Here is a 16,108-nt window from a genome sequence, read left to right on the forward strand (position 1 = left end):
TATTCAAAAATAAAATCATTATTGTTTTCTTAAAAACACATAAAATCGTATTATAACATCGACAGAGACAAATAATAAAATAGAACACTAAAATCGAGATATATCTCGCTGCATTACGCGAGTACTCTTCTAGTATACCAAAATATTGAAAATCATTTTCATCCAAATAATCGTAATATTGACTGAGCTTTAATAAAATCATTTTCTTGAATCGGAATCAATTTGGGGCCGGCCCGATTTCGCTCTCTCTTATAACCCAAAAAAACATAAGCCCAAAAAGGCAGAAGCCCAAGTGGGTATTGCCCACAAATGGTGTATCCCTCTTCAGCCCTTGCTCCGGTCGTCTCGATTTTCTGATCGTTGTTCTTTGCCTCCTCCTGTCCGCTCGCCACCCTCTGCCGCTTTCACCCCGTTGCTTTGCTGCTCGATTCCCAACTATCCCTACATTCTCTTTGTTTTGCTCCAGTTGATATAAGCAACATGGGTTCAAAGAAGAAAGGTTTATTCTCTACTCCAATTCCTTCAAATTTGTGGGTTTGTTGTTTTTATCTTCATAAAGAGGTCATGATACTGAGTTGTTTTGCCTCCTATTATGGGATTTGATGCTAATTTTAGACAAAAAGGTGAAGAAGGATTCAGTTAAAGATGAACAGAAGGGAGATACTACAGAGGAAGTACCTTTGAAGTCTGTGGAAAATGCAAGCGAACATAAGAGTCAGTTACAAAGGCTTTCAGAAAAGGTGAACACAATTCATGCCTGAGTTAATCTTTCTTATTTAAATCATAAAGTAGGAGGAATTCTGTTGATAAACAACTAAGGGCGTTATTGTATCAGATGAGCAGTTTCTTCTAAAAGTTTAAGTTCTTATTATCACTTTTGAAGTTAAAATGCAGCCCTTTTGAGCTCCAAAATTGGAGCATACCCCTTTTGGGAATGTGGGGAATGATTCTATCAACAACCTTATGAAAGAACTTTGTTATGGTTTTTGGTTTTAGGGTTAGGGTTACAAGTTCTGTTACTTTTTGATTCCGTGGAATGTAGATTGGTTTTCATTCTTATTCATTGTTTGATGTTTGTAAATTTCACTTCAATCTGTACAATTTAGACTTTGGCTAGTGATGCATTTTAAGTATTTAGAAGATATTTTTAATCCCTTCAGTAGCATACATATGTTATGACTGAAAATATATGCAATGAGGTATGCATATAGCTTTAATAATCTGGCAAAAACATGCTATTCTGGAGGTTTTTCATGATTTTATTGTGTTAGTGTTCAAATTGTGATCAAATCTTGTTCCTTTTTCTTCCCCACAGGATCCAGAGTTCTATGAATTCTTGAAGGAACATGACAAAGAGCTTCTTGAATTCGATGACGAGGTAAGTCAATTATGGAATGTGCTTCTAGTTAACAGACTTGAGTTATATATTTAGGAGGTTGCCAACTATGGCTAGTTGGTGCACAAATCAGCGGTTACACAAACATCACTCCTAGATATGTGTTGGTTGATTTAGTTTGTTTTATGTGTTATATTTTCATAGTTTTACCTGTTTTTCCCCATATTGTGAACACGTTGTTTTGTAGTTTTCTTGTGAAATATTCGTGGGGGTTTGGATGTGTGTTTATAGAGTGATTATCGTCACTTGAATAATCATAATCAGATAAACAGTTGATTAGAGTTGGTGATATTATGTAATTTTATATTTATCTCAATAATCACTTGGATGCTCATCCAAACACTCCCTTCTTCCGGGATATATATATTTTTTATGATATTCAAAACGTCTTGAGGTGAAGTGTAAGATATCCTTGGATTAGAAGAGTAACTATTTAATCACTGCCACCCGTTTCTTTTTCTTGATTTATCATTCATGCATGTCTTAAAAGACAATTTGGGTATTTGTTGTGCTTGTGCAAATGTTTTTACACTCTTGCACAAGCCGGGGTCTTCTTGGAAACAACTCGTCTACTCTTCGGGGTAGATGACAGTTCTACGTACATCCTACTGTAGACCTATATATTGGGTCAATTTGGATTGTATTTAGCTGTTAATTTATTTTTATCACCCTAATTTAATTTCTATGTGATCATGTGTAGGGGGATGCTGAATCTGACATGGATGATGAGGACACTCAAGAAGGTGAAGATGAAGAAGATGATCCGATGGATCGGGCAGATGGTTTAGCAAAGAAGGATGTGAAACCCTCTACAAAGACAGTAACCAGCGAAATGGTAGACTCGTGGTGTAAAGCAATTCGGGAAGAGCGTAGAATCGGTGCAATTCGTTCTATTATGAGAGCTTTTCGCAGTGCTTGCCATTGTGGTGATGATGATAGTGAGTCAAAGTTGAGTTCCATGTCCTTTCCAGTCTTCAATAAAATCCTGTTATTTGTATTAAGCGAAATGGATGGAATCCTTCGAACAATGCTGAAACTCCCACTTTCCGGAGGAAAGAAGGAAATGATCCTTGAGTTAATGAACACACGAGCATGGAAAAACTACAATCATCTAGTGAAGGCGTATCTTGGTAACGCTCTTCATGTTTTGAACCAAATGACCGACTCAGATATGATAGCTTTCACTCTACGACGCCTAAAGTTCTCTTCTTTATTTCTGGCTGCTTTTCCAAGCCTACTAAGGAAGTATATAAAGGTAAACTTTCTGTTTTTACGTATTTTTTTCATTTCATTTCCTTGTTTCAGATTTTTGTCACTACAAAAAAGTCGACTTTATAGGACTTAAGTTTATAGGACCAAAATGCCCAGTGTAAAAGGTGTTGCAATAAGTTGATAGGATGCTTTTGGGTGTCGTAACACGTTTTTAGAAACAATTTTGAAATAAAACGTACTATTAGTCTTTTAATATGACTATTTGAGAAAAGTGTCTACTTAAAAAGCAAGTGTCCTAGAAGATGTGTTGATAGGACACTTTATTTCTAAAGTGTCCTAAAAAACTTGTTAGGATGCCTAAATACATCTTTTAACATCGTATTGTAGGTGCACAACTGTATGGTCCTATAAACTTAAGTCCTATAAAACAGTCTATTACGATATTTAGACATCTTTGGGTCTATAAAGCCGATTTTGTTGTAGTGTGATCAAATTCTGTAGTTAGATGCTAGTGTTCATGATCTTTTTTCTGTTCGTTTTTCAGGTTGTTCTTCATTTTTGGGGAACTGGAGGAGGTGCTTTACCAATAGTCTCCTTACTGTTCTTAAGAGATATATGCATTCGTCTTGGTTCAGATAGTATCGATGAATGCTTCAAAGGAATTTACAAAGCATATGTCTTGAACTGCCATTTTGTCAACGCAACCAAACTTCAACACGTTCAATTTCTTGGAAATTGTGTTAACGAACTTTTTAGGGTGGACCTTCCGTCTGCATATCAACATGCATTTGTTTACATACGACAATTAGCTACGATTTTACGTGAAGCACTTGCTACAAAAAGAAAGGTATATATATTCATGCTATTATATCATCATTTATGTAATGTTGACTTATTTGTTGTTTGTATTCACATCTTCACAATGTTTAACAGGAAATATTCAGGAAAGTCTATGAATGGAAGTATATGAACTGCCTTCAGCTTTGGACCGGAGCTATTTGTGCGTATGGTTCAGAAGCTGATTTTAAGCCTCTTGCATATCCACTGACTCAAATAATTTCTGGGGTCGTTCGTTTAGTTCCAACTGCTCGATATCTTCCCCTCAGATTACGTTGCATTAGGATGCTAAATCAGATTGCAGCCGCTACAAATACTTTTATTCCTGTTGCTGTGCTCCTTTCAGACATGTTGGATATGAAAGAATTACATAAACCGCCTACAGGAGGTGTTGGAAAAGCCGTTAATCTGCGAACTGTTTTAAGGGTAAACTTTTCGACTTTTTTGTCTCTATTTCTCTTGTCGATTATATGAATTAGTTCTTTATCTTTTTAAACGGGTTTGAAATTTTCAGGTTAGTAAAGCAACTATAAAGACTCGAGCTTTCCAGGAAGCGTGTGTTTTCTCTGTTATCGAAGAGCTTGCGGAACATTTAGCACAATGGAGCTATTCACCTGCTTTCTTTGAGCTTTCTTTCGTTCCTGCTGTTCGTTTGCGTAATTTCTGCAAATCCACGAAAGTTGAGAGATTTCGTCGTGAAATGAGGCAATTGATTCGTGAGGTGGGCAAGATTTAGCTTGGAGCATGGTTTCTTGAAACCATAGATTTAAGAAGACTAATGTGTTGATTGTTTTACTATGCAGATTGAGGCCAACTCTGAGTTTACTAACAAAAAACGAATGTCAATCTCGTATTTACCAAATGATCCTGCTTCATCATCATTTATGGAGGTTTGCATTCTCTTTTGTCTCTGTTCATCTTTGATATCTGCTTTTTACCAAATGTTGGAGTGCCATATTGACCTGATATGAACCATCAAACCTATATATAGGAACCTTCTCTCAATAAGGGCTTTCTTAATGAGAGATTCAGAGGGTTCCACATACTCCAACATGGTGTCAGACCCGGGTTGCACCACCTAGGGACTCAAAACACCCTTTTGCCTCCTTTCTTGGGGGTGTATCGGAGTCTCACATAAGACGAGAACCATCAAAACTTGTATATATTTAAGAACCTCTTGTTTCTATGTAAGGGTTTTTTTAGATGGAGAGTTGAAGGGTTCCACATATCTTAACAGTATTAGGATTAAGAGAGCCAGAGAGATGACAATAGGAGTTTGAAAACAAGTCTGCTAAGTATAATAGGGAACAATCCAGTAGAGTTGCAGAGATTCAGCACTATGTGAAGTCTCATGGACAATGGCTTTTTTCGACTTGAAACAGGATGAAAAGAAGAAGGGTGCTAGCCCTCTATCTAAATACGTCGCCACATTGCGTCAAAAAGCACAAGAAAGAAACGACTCATTGGTCGAGTCCAGGTTAGTAACTGGCACATTCATACCTTAACTGTACACCAAAAAAAACCACATTTGGGTGCTCTTAAAGATTTGGCATTCGTGTTTCCAGTGTAATCGTGGGCGAAAAAGCATCAATCTTCGGTAAGAAGAAAAAAGCAGGAAGTGACGACGATGATGACGATGATGATGATGACGATGACGATGACGACTTGGACGTGAAAGGGGCTGCTGTCTTCAGTTCTTCATGGTTACCGAGTGGCGATCACAAGTACGTTCTTTTTCAACTTTTCTCCATCTTCTTCTTTTTCAGTCGTATTCTTTTAACTCGATTGTTGTTGAGTTTTAGGGCCAAGAATCTTGAAGAGGACGTGAAGAATAAAAAGGAAAAGAAGCGGCAGAAACAGAAGAAGGGTGGCGATAAAACGGCTTCTGGCGATGACGACGTTGTGGAGGATTTTGTTCTTAGTTCAGATGAAGAGGAGTCGAGTGATGATGATGATGAAAATCCAACTGAAACAGAAAATGTTAAAGCAAAAACTGCTGTGCCTTCGAAACAACCAAACCACAAGAACAAGCAGAAATCCTCTAAAAGGAAGAGGAACTTTCATGCCAATAACAACTCCAAGAAAAAGAAGGCAAACTAATAAGGGTTCTCATTAAATATTTATAGTGAAAATTTTGCATTTATATTTTGTAGTTGAATATTTTCTATTTTTTAAACTGCTTGGCATACAAAATTTTGGTTACATTTCTTTCAGATTGAAGCAAAAATCAAGAGATCTTTTTGTTGCAAAATGTGGATTTGTGCAGGTTCAAATTAGGGTACAAATTTTTATCCCACCAAGATGAACAGATGAAAAACATATTGGAAAATTGAAAACTACCCATATCAAAATAATAGTTCTTTCACCTGCTTACTTTACTATCTCGTTTGCTATAGTTAATCGAGCCTTGTCGGTCTCATCTACGTTCCCAACGCACCATTAGGCATCTGTTTTTGACACAAACTTTATCCATGTCACAGTGCTTGAAAACAAACAATACCACATTAACAAAAAGCCAAATTAAAACAACTTTCTAAGACTGAAATGAAAAACCCTAGGTAAATCTCAGTAGCAACTTAAAAAGTAAATGACTACTCTCAATATCTCAGATCCCAAAACAAGTCGGCACAACCCGGAAAAAAGATGTTCTAAATAAAATCTTAGAAGGCTGATTATATTAAGCTCCAGAACTGCGCAACTCTTCAGCACCATGTGCGAAATGGCACCTTTCGCCAAACGTACAAGATCCTTTGGCAAAGTTTTCACAGAGTTTGGTCTTGAAGTTTCCTGCAGGACCACCAGAGCCTCCTCCAGGTTTTCCAAAGCTTTTTTGTGGCGGGGGTGGTCCAGAGGCTGAACTTATGTTCACTATAAGCTCACGTACCATCTGACTTGCCTGTTTGATCTGGTCAAACGTGCCCTCTAGCTCGATGTTTCTCAGGTTTGGGTCTGATTCGTGATCTCTTATGGAAAGCTTGGCTCCTGTCAAGCGACAAATTTGCTTAGAGTTCACTCCGCTTTTACCAATGATTGCACCAGCCAGCGAAGCATTGACACTGATCTTGGCTGTTGCAGATGCTCCAAAGCTGGCAGCGGCTACATTGTTTGCTGCAGGATTTAGATCCATCCGAGCACCACCACCACCAAATCTACTCCCAGGTGCAGGTCCCATGGCACGAGGATCTTCATGGTGAGATGGGACTGTTGGCTTTCCCAGCTCCCATTCTCCATGGGCAAAATGACATTTGTCACCAAACCGGCATCCTTCTGCAGTGTTGTATTTGTTGCACAGGCGACTCTTGACAGCAGGTGGAGATGAACCATCTGGAAAGGAAGGTGGAACAACAGGATTTCTGATGGTTGGAGGCAAAGCTGGGTTGCCACCGGTCATTTGAGTGACAGCTTTGAGCCCTCCAGGTACATAATGCAAGAAATGACATCCCTCACCAAATGGGCAGCCAGAAGTGCTGCACATCAAACCAACAAATGAAATAAAGAAAGTTGGTGTCAAAATTATAAAGAAACCTCAGTGCTGTATCAGTACCAACGACATCCCAATTTAACAGTTAAATACAATAGTGCTGAACTTAGATATACGGCCATTTGCAAGCTCTCCTTGGATCATCTTGATCTTGTGGCAAATAAGAACGCTAAGGACTTGCACATCATTTCCCTTGTGTTATTTGTATGAAAATTTTGTCCAATATCAGAGTAATCTTCTTAAATACATATTATAAAACTATCCTCATAACTCATTCAGCATCATCGTTTATCTCCAGAAGAAACAGTTAAAAGAATAAACTAAGCACAAAAAAGAGACTGCCCTCCATTCCTTATCAAGAATGGCAGAAGAAACAGACCAATAGGTTTGCAAAAGCCAAAAGCATAAGAGCTTTGAAAAAGATAAGCAGGATGAGTGCTTGTTCAAGAGTATTAACAAGATAAAATCTTGTTTAAAACAAAATACATAAAAGCATACCTGAAAGGAAGAACACTAAACTGGACAAACTCAATATGCTTATTTAAAAAAAATACCTATCTACATCCAGGAGTAGGAAGACTCATATCATGTATTGTGCTTTATATGTCCTGTATACCATTACCATGTATTTTTACTTGCCCAACGGCTCTGATAGATAGGGAAAGATAAATTCCCTTTATCATGACCATTGATGGGATGAAAAACTAGAAATTTAATATGCAAAGATATCCCAAAGATTTGCATGGAATAATATATGTCCAGCACTTAGTGTTCATGGTACTTTCATGAAACAGCCATTTCTGTAGTTCTGTTCGGTACTCCTTGTTATCATGGATTCATGGTTGTTATCTTGATTATATGAAGAGTATGACCTGTATCAAAACTTTAGATTTCCAAGCCATTAGTCCAGATGATATAGCTTTTAATTGTAACGATTGTGTAGGATAATTTCCATTAAATTTATAAACATCATAAAAAAAAATTCAATTTACAATATTGATTTTAGCCAAGTGAGAATTGAAACCTGAAAAACTTTGTGCATGGCTTCGATTTGCTTCCTAAACCAGATTGAAACGACTCCATGTCTGTTACAGCACATTAATTATTTTATCTCAGTTGAAATTTCAAGCAACTCATTATGTTTACAAATTTTCAGAAGTTCTAGAGAGCTTATGATCAACTTTTCTTCAGAAACAATAACTTAACAAACTATTCCAGTTCTTTTGAACAAAACCTCGATTCAAAAAGAAAAGATATTCACGCTCACTTCTTATACGAATGACAATGAACGGCTTGTTTGGAACAGTTCCACATAGGTACGACGTTTAACAAAAAGAAAAATTAAACGCAAAATCCAAGGGTAAAACGAAATCTTAAAGCATTAAAACCTAATAAAAACCTAGATCTAGATTGAAGAAAATAGTTTGAATGTTAACCTTGCTTGGATTTCTTGAATCCAGAGTTGCCATTCAAGCCAGCTGACGGCCTCCCTCGTTTCCTAGCGACGCCGAACTCCATGGAAGGGATTTATGGTTAGGAAAGATGTCCTGTAAGACGAAGGAGAAACCCCCAAAAGGAAAAGTGAAGGATAGTGAGGGGTAAAGGGCGCTTAGGGTTCGCAGAAGCGAAGGGACTAGAAAGAGGGAAAAAACGATAGATCCAGGATTTTATTAGTGAAATGTAATCGGTCAAAGTCAAACTTTTAAAATCAAATCACTTCTTGGACCATACAATGGGCCTATAAAAACTAATAACATACAATGGGCCTATACATACACCGCTTGATCCAAAACGATTTAATTTTTTATTTTTATTATTGTAATTTAATTATTTTTGTGATATTATAAACATTTGATAAAAATTACCAAAACGATTTATTAAATATCAATTACCATTTAGTAATCTAGAGGTGTGTTATTATACAACCTTGTGTCCATTTAATCACTAACGGTTACCTTTTGATCGGCTTTTAATTAAATAAAACAAAAGAATAAATGAATGTTTGGTTATATCGGTTGTATAATTCAGAAGAATTGTATTTGAACGTCCCTCTTAGTACTGTAGTATATAAATATTTTAAATTCATCGTTACAGATTAGTTGAATTCTTATGATATATGTATAATTTTTTAATATGTCGTATTTAAATAAATAAAACATACTAATAAAATCTATATATTCAACTTATTTTTTTCAGATTACAATTTTTTATATACTTATATAAATTATAATTTTTTTTTATCATTTTAATTTGATATCCATATCGATTTTTTCAACTCTTTAAACGTGTTTTCAAAACTTCGATCACATTTGCCATATTATCAAATACTAATCCCATGTTTTTAAAATATATTAGAATTCAATATTCTATACGTATAATTTCTTAAAGTTTATTGTTTGAAAATCATAAACATAACTGATAAACACGTCCAAATACTAGATAAACATTAACTTTGTATATGACATTATACTCCGTAACATTGATTGGTTTGAGCTTGGCTCCAAAGGTCAAAATCCAAGGAGGAACAAAAATCCTCTTATGGCCACGGAGGTTCAAATGCAGTGACTCCGAGTTATCTGCAAAGCAGATGGTCGTTCTAGAATTAGTCAGCTCGTATAACGGGTTAAATATTCAGGTTAATAAAAAAAACCACACAAAACCAAAAAAATCGAAAGGAGTAACAAATCCTTACAACTCATCAAATTAAAAACTCACAATAATAATTTTTATAAGAAATTTTTGTGAGATACATGTATTTCTTTTTCAACATTAATAATAAAATAATATAGTCGAAAAACAAAACATTGTAAGATGGCATTTAATATTTTGTATTTGCTCTTATTTATTTAGAAAAACCATATTGAAGACGTGGATTTGAAAATAGTCAACGGTCTACGCTTCTCCCTTCTTGGGCCCATTGGCATCTTCCTCCACACTGATGCACTTATACTTTTTAGCACAGTAAACGTAAAGTACGAAATCAAATATCGTCAAAATGGCGATCAGAAAATAAAACCGGTCCATATGACCGTCGTTCAGATCCTCCGGTATCCAACCGACGTCGTCTCCCCTCGCCGTTATACTCATCACCATATGAACCAGAAGGCTACTAACGTAATTTCCAAGAGAAATCGACGCCATACATAACGAGCTTCCAAAACTCTTGATCCCATCTGGGGCTTGGCTGTTAAAGAACTCCAATTGACCCACGTACATGAACACCTCCGAAGCTCCAACTAAAACGTATTGTGGAACTTGCCAAAATATGCTCATCGAGCTCGAATGTTTCTCGGGAATTGACTGTTTTAGCCTCTCGACTTCCGTCACTCCTGCTGCGATCATCGATAAAAGTCCGATGATCAAGCCGATCCCCATTCGTTGAAGCTCGGTTAGACCTTTTGGGTTGCCACTTAGTTTTCCGGCTAATGGGACTAACACTTTACGGTAGATTAGGGTGCACACGAGCACGCTGAGAATGTCGAAAATTGACATGCTGGCGGCCGGGAGATGGAAGTTTCCGATGTAGGAGTTCATTACTGCTCCTTGCTCGACGAATAGCGATGCCATTTGAGTGAAAATAACGGAGTATATAATCGTGCATAGCCAAATTGGTAGCATTCGTATCACGCATTTTGCTTCTTCGACTTGTGTTACGGTGCATAATCTCCATTGATCTTGCGGCCCCGATAAATCACTCTGTAATACCACTGCGGCCTTATCGAGATACCTGATACGTTAACGGTTAAGATTTCGTACACCGATAGTCTATAAAAAATTCAACTAACATTGATTTTATAGTACGCCTAAAATTGAAAGCATCTTAAAAGAATACTTTACAAGAGGACCAAATAAAAAAACATCATATCTAAAAGTGTTACAACATGTTTATAAGTGTTTGAAAAAGTTTTTTATAACACTTTAATAAAGTATCGTATTAACTATTTTATACGACACTATTTTATTTAAAAAATCTCTTATAAACACAAGTGTCCTATAAAAGAACTAGGACAATAGTGTCTATAGATAGTTAATAAGACACTTTATTTTAAAAGTGTCAAATTCAGAAAACTTGTTAAAACGCTTAAAAACATTCTATAAACATATTGGAACGTAGATAGTTAGTTTTATAGTATGGTCGTATATCCTAGGTTTTATAAAGTATTCTATTATAATGCTTAGACAATCTAGACGTCCTATTGATGTCGACTGACTTGAACTCCTCGCTGTGAAGGATCTTTCGACTCCCTTTGATGGCGGATTCCGAGCCTTCGACTTCATACAATTGCTTCTCATCAACAATACGAACCCCCCGTTTCCGACATGCTGCGACGAATACCTGAGCGACACGTGGCAGAGGATTTCCCGACGCTTTAACATAACGATAATGAAACGAACCACAAAAAAACGACAGCAAGGCTATGATCGCAGATGCCATAGACACGCAGAAGCCCATCGTCCAGAAACCAATATCTTCGTAGTACACGAGAATGCTGTTCGAAAACAACGATCCAATGTTGAGTGCTGCATAGAAGTAGGCAAAGAAAGCCCCTTTCGAGCCTTTTTCTTTATGTTTCGGGTCTGACTCATCGAACTGGTCTGCACCAAGAGTAGCTAACGTCGGCTGGTGCCCTCCGTAGCCTAAGGCAACCATGTAAATAGATGTGTAGAACATCATACTTCCTTTAAGCGAAGTCGGCATGCATTCTTTTACTCCGTCTCCGCATCCGGCAGGTTTCACTAGAAATTGCCAAGACGACAACGATAGTAGCCCCAATCCCTACAAACACTATACATTAACGGTATGCTTGTTGGCAGCTTAATAAGCTTATGAGAGTCAAAACCTAAATAGTCAACTAAACATGATTGTCAATGATTTAATGATATAGAAAGTGGTTTATTCAGTAAATTAGTTTCTAAAGGTAATTACCAAAACTAGTATAACTTGAAAGATCGCGCAAGTGAGGTATCGGCCCCAGTAAGAATCGGAGAGAAAAGCTCCGAGAAGGGAGCACAAATAGACGGTCCCTGTCCATTTGCTGACGCTATTTGCAGCATCGGCGTTGGTTTGACCGATGACTCGGGTCAAGAACAAGACCATGTTGACTCCAACGCCGAAGAATGCAAATGTTGCTAAGGCTTGATTTGCTGGAAAAAAAAAGACGAGCTGAATTATAACTATGTTTTGATAATTGTAAGAACTATTAGATTTGAAAGCGAGATTATGTACCTAGAAGGAGAAATGCCGGAGCCCAGCCTCCTACTTTCCGTTCGAGCTCGGGTTGATTTTGATGAACCGGTACCGGTTCATCTTGCTGATACATGTACACCATAAAATAAGAATACAGTGTTTTAAAGCAAATTATAAAACGTCATATCCGTTTTTATGCATTTTAACATTTTTTTTAATATGTTTTTAGAATAAAGTGTATAACATTTTTCCTAACAAACTATTTGATTTCATAAACTTAAATCCTATAAAATATTTCATTAAGACGTTTAGACATTTTATATGTAAACTCGATTTTTTTAGTGTTCATACGATGAGTTTGTATGATTTTTTTGAACATTTATATACAAATTAAATCATCAAAAATTTAATATTTTTATTTACATGCATTAATGAAAAAAAATTCTTACAATTACCGAAATCTCGACGGGGACATTGTTTGAAGCCATTCGGATCTTTCAAGGATTATTCCTCTGCAGTAAAATGTTTGATTTTTATTACGTATTATATCTGGGAGTATATATATATATATATAGAGAGTGTATGTATAGGTAAATTGGGACCTGTGAGGGAAGGTTGCGACGGAGAGGATGATGACAGGTTCAGTGGGGGATTCCGGCGAGGGTGAGGAGGTTGTGTCGATAAGACCTGGTGGAGCCACCAGTTGGGCCGACGAGATTAGCACTTGATGTCGACTTGCAGGAAATCTATAAACACCTGTTGTCATTTACGTCAAAAGAACAATCAATGAAGCAGATCGCACTAGATGAGCACAATCTTTAATTCTCCTTCAAAACTGAATCCCTGATTTCAGAAACAAACACAAACCCAGTAATCTGGACATAACAAAGACTGTAAATTAAGCTTCTGTTTGGGAAAAAGATTGGTTGAAATCTGTCAAGATCATAGAAACCCTAATTTGGGAAGACGAAGATGGAGTGTCTGTGTGTGTGAAGATGATGAGTTGGACTGGTTAATTAATTAATTAATTAAGAGACCAAGAGGATTACAACTCTTAAACAAGATAGAGATTGCGTAACAGACTCCTACAACAGCTCCAAAATTCTCTCTGATCCTTAACAGATAATCAAATGTTGTGGGTATTTTTAGAAATATATTTACAGTTTTAATCAGTCTGCTGTTTGAACTCTTCTTCTACGACTCAGCTGAATCTGCCCAGCAAATTCAAACTTCATCTGCATTTAATTTCTACATAAAACACACATACATATTTATAATCTATACAACATTTAAATAAAAGTATTAGAAACTGTTTAATTATTAAATAGTAAATATTAGGTATTGCTTATTACTTCCTATAAACCATAAAAGTGGCAAACTGTTAATTTTATCACAGTTACACTATAAAAGTATACCCGACATTATGATCGTTACAAATAATAAAGTGGTAGTAATATCGAGATTGTATCTACAGAGATCCAAAGATTTGAGTGCTAAGTCGAGAATACAATGATTTCAATTAAAGAATAAAAAAATTATCTTTGAGGAAGTTTGGTGTTCTTAATAATCAAGTAAAAACAATTAATTTAAAGAACAATTAATTATGGATGCAAGTTTTCTTTAAGACATCTATAGCAACGATATAGTCAAAGACATGATCTTTCGAAAGTGAAACTTCCACAGAGTGCATTCATATAACCCCACAAAATCACCACTTTTGCCAACTAACGATTTGTTGATCCAACTAAGTTGACTTCCAAGAGTCGTAGTTTTGTTGTTATGAGGATCAATGCTCCAATCTCTTTGTAAGACTAATGGCGAGAGAGTGGTCACTTTCCACAGTCTAACATTTAACTCAAAAATGATGCGCCGAACCATCAAAACACAAACTTTTATTCACAACTCCAACGAAAATAAATAAACATAAATACCTAAAGGGGAAACACACACTAAAACTAAAATGAAAGAAAAACACACAAATAATGTGTAAACGACGACTCAAAATGAGAGTTATCATTAGTGATGTATCATCCATGAGATTCAGATGTATGATGACTATTTAAACCTGTTAATATGCGATAAAAATATTTCATAATTAAGTTTTTATTTCAAATAAATATTTCATTGTTAACATTAAAATAAAATTACAATTTTATTATAAAATCTAAAATATTTATATAATAATAAAATTTTGAATCGAATAAATTTATATTAAAAAAATAGAATTTTATTAAATATCGACATGTTTTTTTTTTCTTATTTTACCAAGTTCTTAAATTAATAAAATCTTACATTATGTTACATCGAACATATATACAGCTAGCATGTAATACCAAAATGTCTCATTTTATGATCCACAAAGTTTGAAACACAAATAATATGGCATGACGTAGGTTTTAATTATTTGAATGATCCAAATTCATATTTATTTAGAAAAATCAAATTTAATAGGTACGTAAACATTGGTGTATAAATTAGTTTGTATGAATTTTAACTAATTTTATTGGGTATTAAAAATAACAATGACCCATTATTTGAAACATAATTGTTTTGAATATCTAATTAAACCACATAAAACCATATATATATATTTGATTAAAATATCACACGATATATATAAACTTGCATAACATAATACATTAATTGATACGTTACCGTTACGCTGATGAAACATAATTTGTGACAAAGTCATTGAATAAGTTTGCCATTTTGATCCACTCGATTTTAACCGCAGACCAAACTTAAGGAATTTGTTGCTTTCGGAACCATAAGTTTGGTAGAATGTGTTTTGATTCTTGTACATTGCCAAACATGTCATTGATCGAACCAAATACCTTCTTTGTCGAGTAAAACTTGAGATCATCATTAAAATAAAGAAAAAACATAACTGACTCAAATAATCCTCCATTTGGCCATTGACAAGGCAAACGAGTTCGATATGTATGTGGAGTTGATTTAAATCATATAATCTCTCTCTCTCTCTGTCTCTCACATATACATGAATATTTGAATTATTTAAATCATACTGCCAACATATATAATTTGACCAGTTTACAAAATGAAAGGTAAATAAAACATGGAATACTGATTATTGAACACTAAAAAGATATTTGATTTATGTAATGTATTTTTGGAAAAATTAATTTATAAAATAATTTAGAATCTGAAAGTTTTGGAATAAAATTAAATATGATTTAACCATGTATTTGATTTCCTTTCATTTAAACTTTTTATAATATAAACTAGATGAGTATTTGCGTAATGTAGCAAGATAGATCTCGATTTTAATGTTTAGTTTTTATTTTTTTTCTCTATCGATATAATACGATTTTATGTGGTTTGATAAAACGGTAATTTTTTATTTTTGAATGAAATATAAATTCGAAGATAACATAAAATTTTGAAAAAATAAATCGATATTAGTATCAAATTAACTATTTAATAGTTTTTGTTTTTTTATAACTTATTTAGTTCATTTTTTATTATAATTTAATTTAGATTTAATAACAAAGTAATTTATTTTTGGTTTAATAATTAATTTTTTATAAAGATAATAATTAAATATTCTGTTAAAACTCAATGATTATCTTAATTATATTTTAGATTTTCTATATTTAAAACGGATGTTGAAACTATATTTGATTATGTTTACATGCAGTTAGTTACACGAATTTAAAAATGAAGATTTAATAAGTTGTACTTACGCAAAATTACTTGTAATCTTGAATTTTAAGTAATATACATCAATAAACAGTACTTTATGCATAAAAAATAGTTTTTAAGTGTTTTTTTGTAAAATGCTTTATAACATAGTATGGGTAATGATACATGATAAAATTACCTTTTATTTTTTAAATTACCATATAATATTATAATAAAAGTTTTATGATAAGTAATAATAATAATTTTGTATTAATTATGATGATGACGACAACAATAATAATAGTTGAATTATATATATATATATATATATATATATATATATATATATATA

The 16,108-nt window shown here is 34.5% G+C and overlaps 3 protein-coding genes across 3 annotated transcripts; 1 reads left to right on the forward strand and 2 right to left on the reverse strand.

The window, feature by feature from the left end:
- Nucleotides 1–377: 377 nt before the first annotated feature.
- LOC112520674 (nucleolar complex protein 2 homolog) lies at nucleotides 378–5,690 on the forward strand. The gene is made up of 11 exons (XM_025129129.1): nucleotides 378–499; nucleotides 616–740; nucleotides 1,316–1,378; nucleotides 2,097–2,651; nucleotides 3,153–3,455; nucleotides 3,542–3,871; nucleotides 3,960–4,166; nucleotides 4,249–4,335; nucleotides 4,828–4,922; nucleotides 5,011–5,169; nucleotides 5,248–5,690. The coding sequence occupies exons 1-11, from the start codon at nucleotides 481–483 to the stop codon at nucleotides 5,543–5,545; spliced, it is 2,241 nt and encodes a 746-aa protein (XP_024984897.1). The 5' UTR covers nucleotides 378–480; the 3' UTR covers nucleotides 5,546–5,690.
- A 219-nt stretch (nucleotides 5,691–5,909) lies between these two features.
- Nucleotides 5,910–8,553, reverse strand: LOC112522217 (zinc finger CCCH domain-containing protein 14-like). The gene is made up of 3 exons (XM_025131313.1): nucleotides 8,363–8,553; nucleotides 7,951–8,011; nucleotides 5,910–6,912 (listed from the first exon to the last, which is right to left on the reverse strand). Exons 1-3 carry the CDS (start codon nucleotides 8,442–8,444, stop codon nucleotides 6,123–6,125), a joined length of 933 nt encoding a protein of 310 aa, XP_024987081.1. The 5' UTR covers nucleotides 8,445–8,553; the 3' UTR covers nucleotides 5,910–6,122.
- Nucleotides 8,554–9,818: 1,265 nt separating this feature from the next.
- Nucleotides 9,819–12,602, reverse strand: LOC112520924 (protein NRT1/ PTR FAMILY 7.1). The gene is made up of 5 exons (XM_025129547.1): nucleotides 12,564–12,602; nucleotides 12,154–12,238; nucleotides 11,854–12,071; nucleotides 11,138–11,703; nucleotides 9,819–10,653 (listed from the first exon to the last, which is right to left on the reverse strand). The coding sequence occupies exons 1-5, from the start codon at nucleotides 12,600–12,602 to the stop codon at nucleotides 9,819–9,821; spliced, it is 1,743 nt and encodes a 580-aa protein (XP_024985315.1).
- Between the last annotated feature and the right edge of the window lie 3,506 nt (nucleotides 12,603–16,108).

This window comes from Cynara cardunculus, assembly GCF_001531365.2.
Source record: "Cynara cardunculus var. scolymus isolate 2C chromosome LG 11, CcrdV1, whole genome shotgun sequence".
Taxonomy (NCBI): domain Eukaryota; kingdom Viridiplantae; phylum Streptophyta; class Magnoliopsida; order Asterales; family Asteraceae; genus Cynara; species Cynara cardunculus.

What these genes read in the sequence shown, in the direction of transcription:
- LOC112520924 (XM_025129547.1), bottom strand. Translation starts at nt 12,602, where the DNA reads ATGGCTTCAAACAATGTCCCCGTCGAGATTTCGGTAATT. An exon ending in CCGTCGAGATTTCGGTAATT is followed by an intron (nt 12,239 to 12,563) that starts GTAAGAATTTTT and finishes TACATGTATCAG; the next exon opens with CAAGATGAACCGGTACCGGT. An exon ending in CTTCACAGCGAGGAGTTCAA is followed by an intron (nt 10,654 to 11,137) that starts GTCAGTCGACAT and finishes TTAACGTATCAG; the next exon opens with GTATCTCGATAAGGCCGCAG.
- LOC112522217 (XM_025131313.1), bottom strand. Translation starts at nt 8,444, where the DNA reads ATGGAGTTCGGCGTCGCTAGGAAACGAGGGAGGCCGTCAGCTGGCTTG. An exon ending in ATTCAAGAAATCCAAGCAAG is followed by an intron (nt 8,012 to 8,362) that starts GTTAACATTCAA and finishes GTGCTGTAACAG; the next exon opens with ACATGGAGTCGTTTCAATCT. An exon ending in CCATGCACAAAGTTTTTCAG is followed by an intron (nt 6,913 to 7,950) that starts GTTTCAATTCTC and finishes TTTGATGTGCAG; the next exon opens with CACTTCTGGCTGCCCATTTG.
- LOC112520674 (XM_025129129.1), top strand. An exon ending in ATCTGCGAACTGTTTTAAGG is followed by an intron (nt 3,872 to 3,959) that starts GTAAACTTTTCG and finishes TGAAATTTTCAG; the next exon opens with GTTAGTAAAGCAACTATAAA. An exon ending in TTACCGAGTGGCGATCACAA is followed by an intron (nt 5,170 to 5,247) that starts GTACGTTCTTTT and finishes GTTGAGTTTTAG; the next exon opens with GGCCAAGAATCTTGAAGAGG.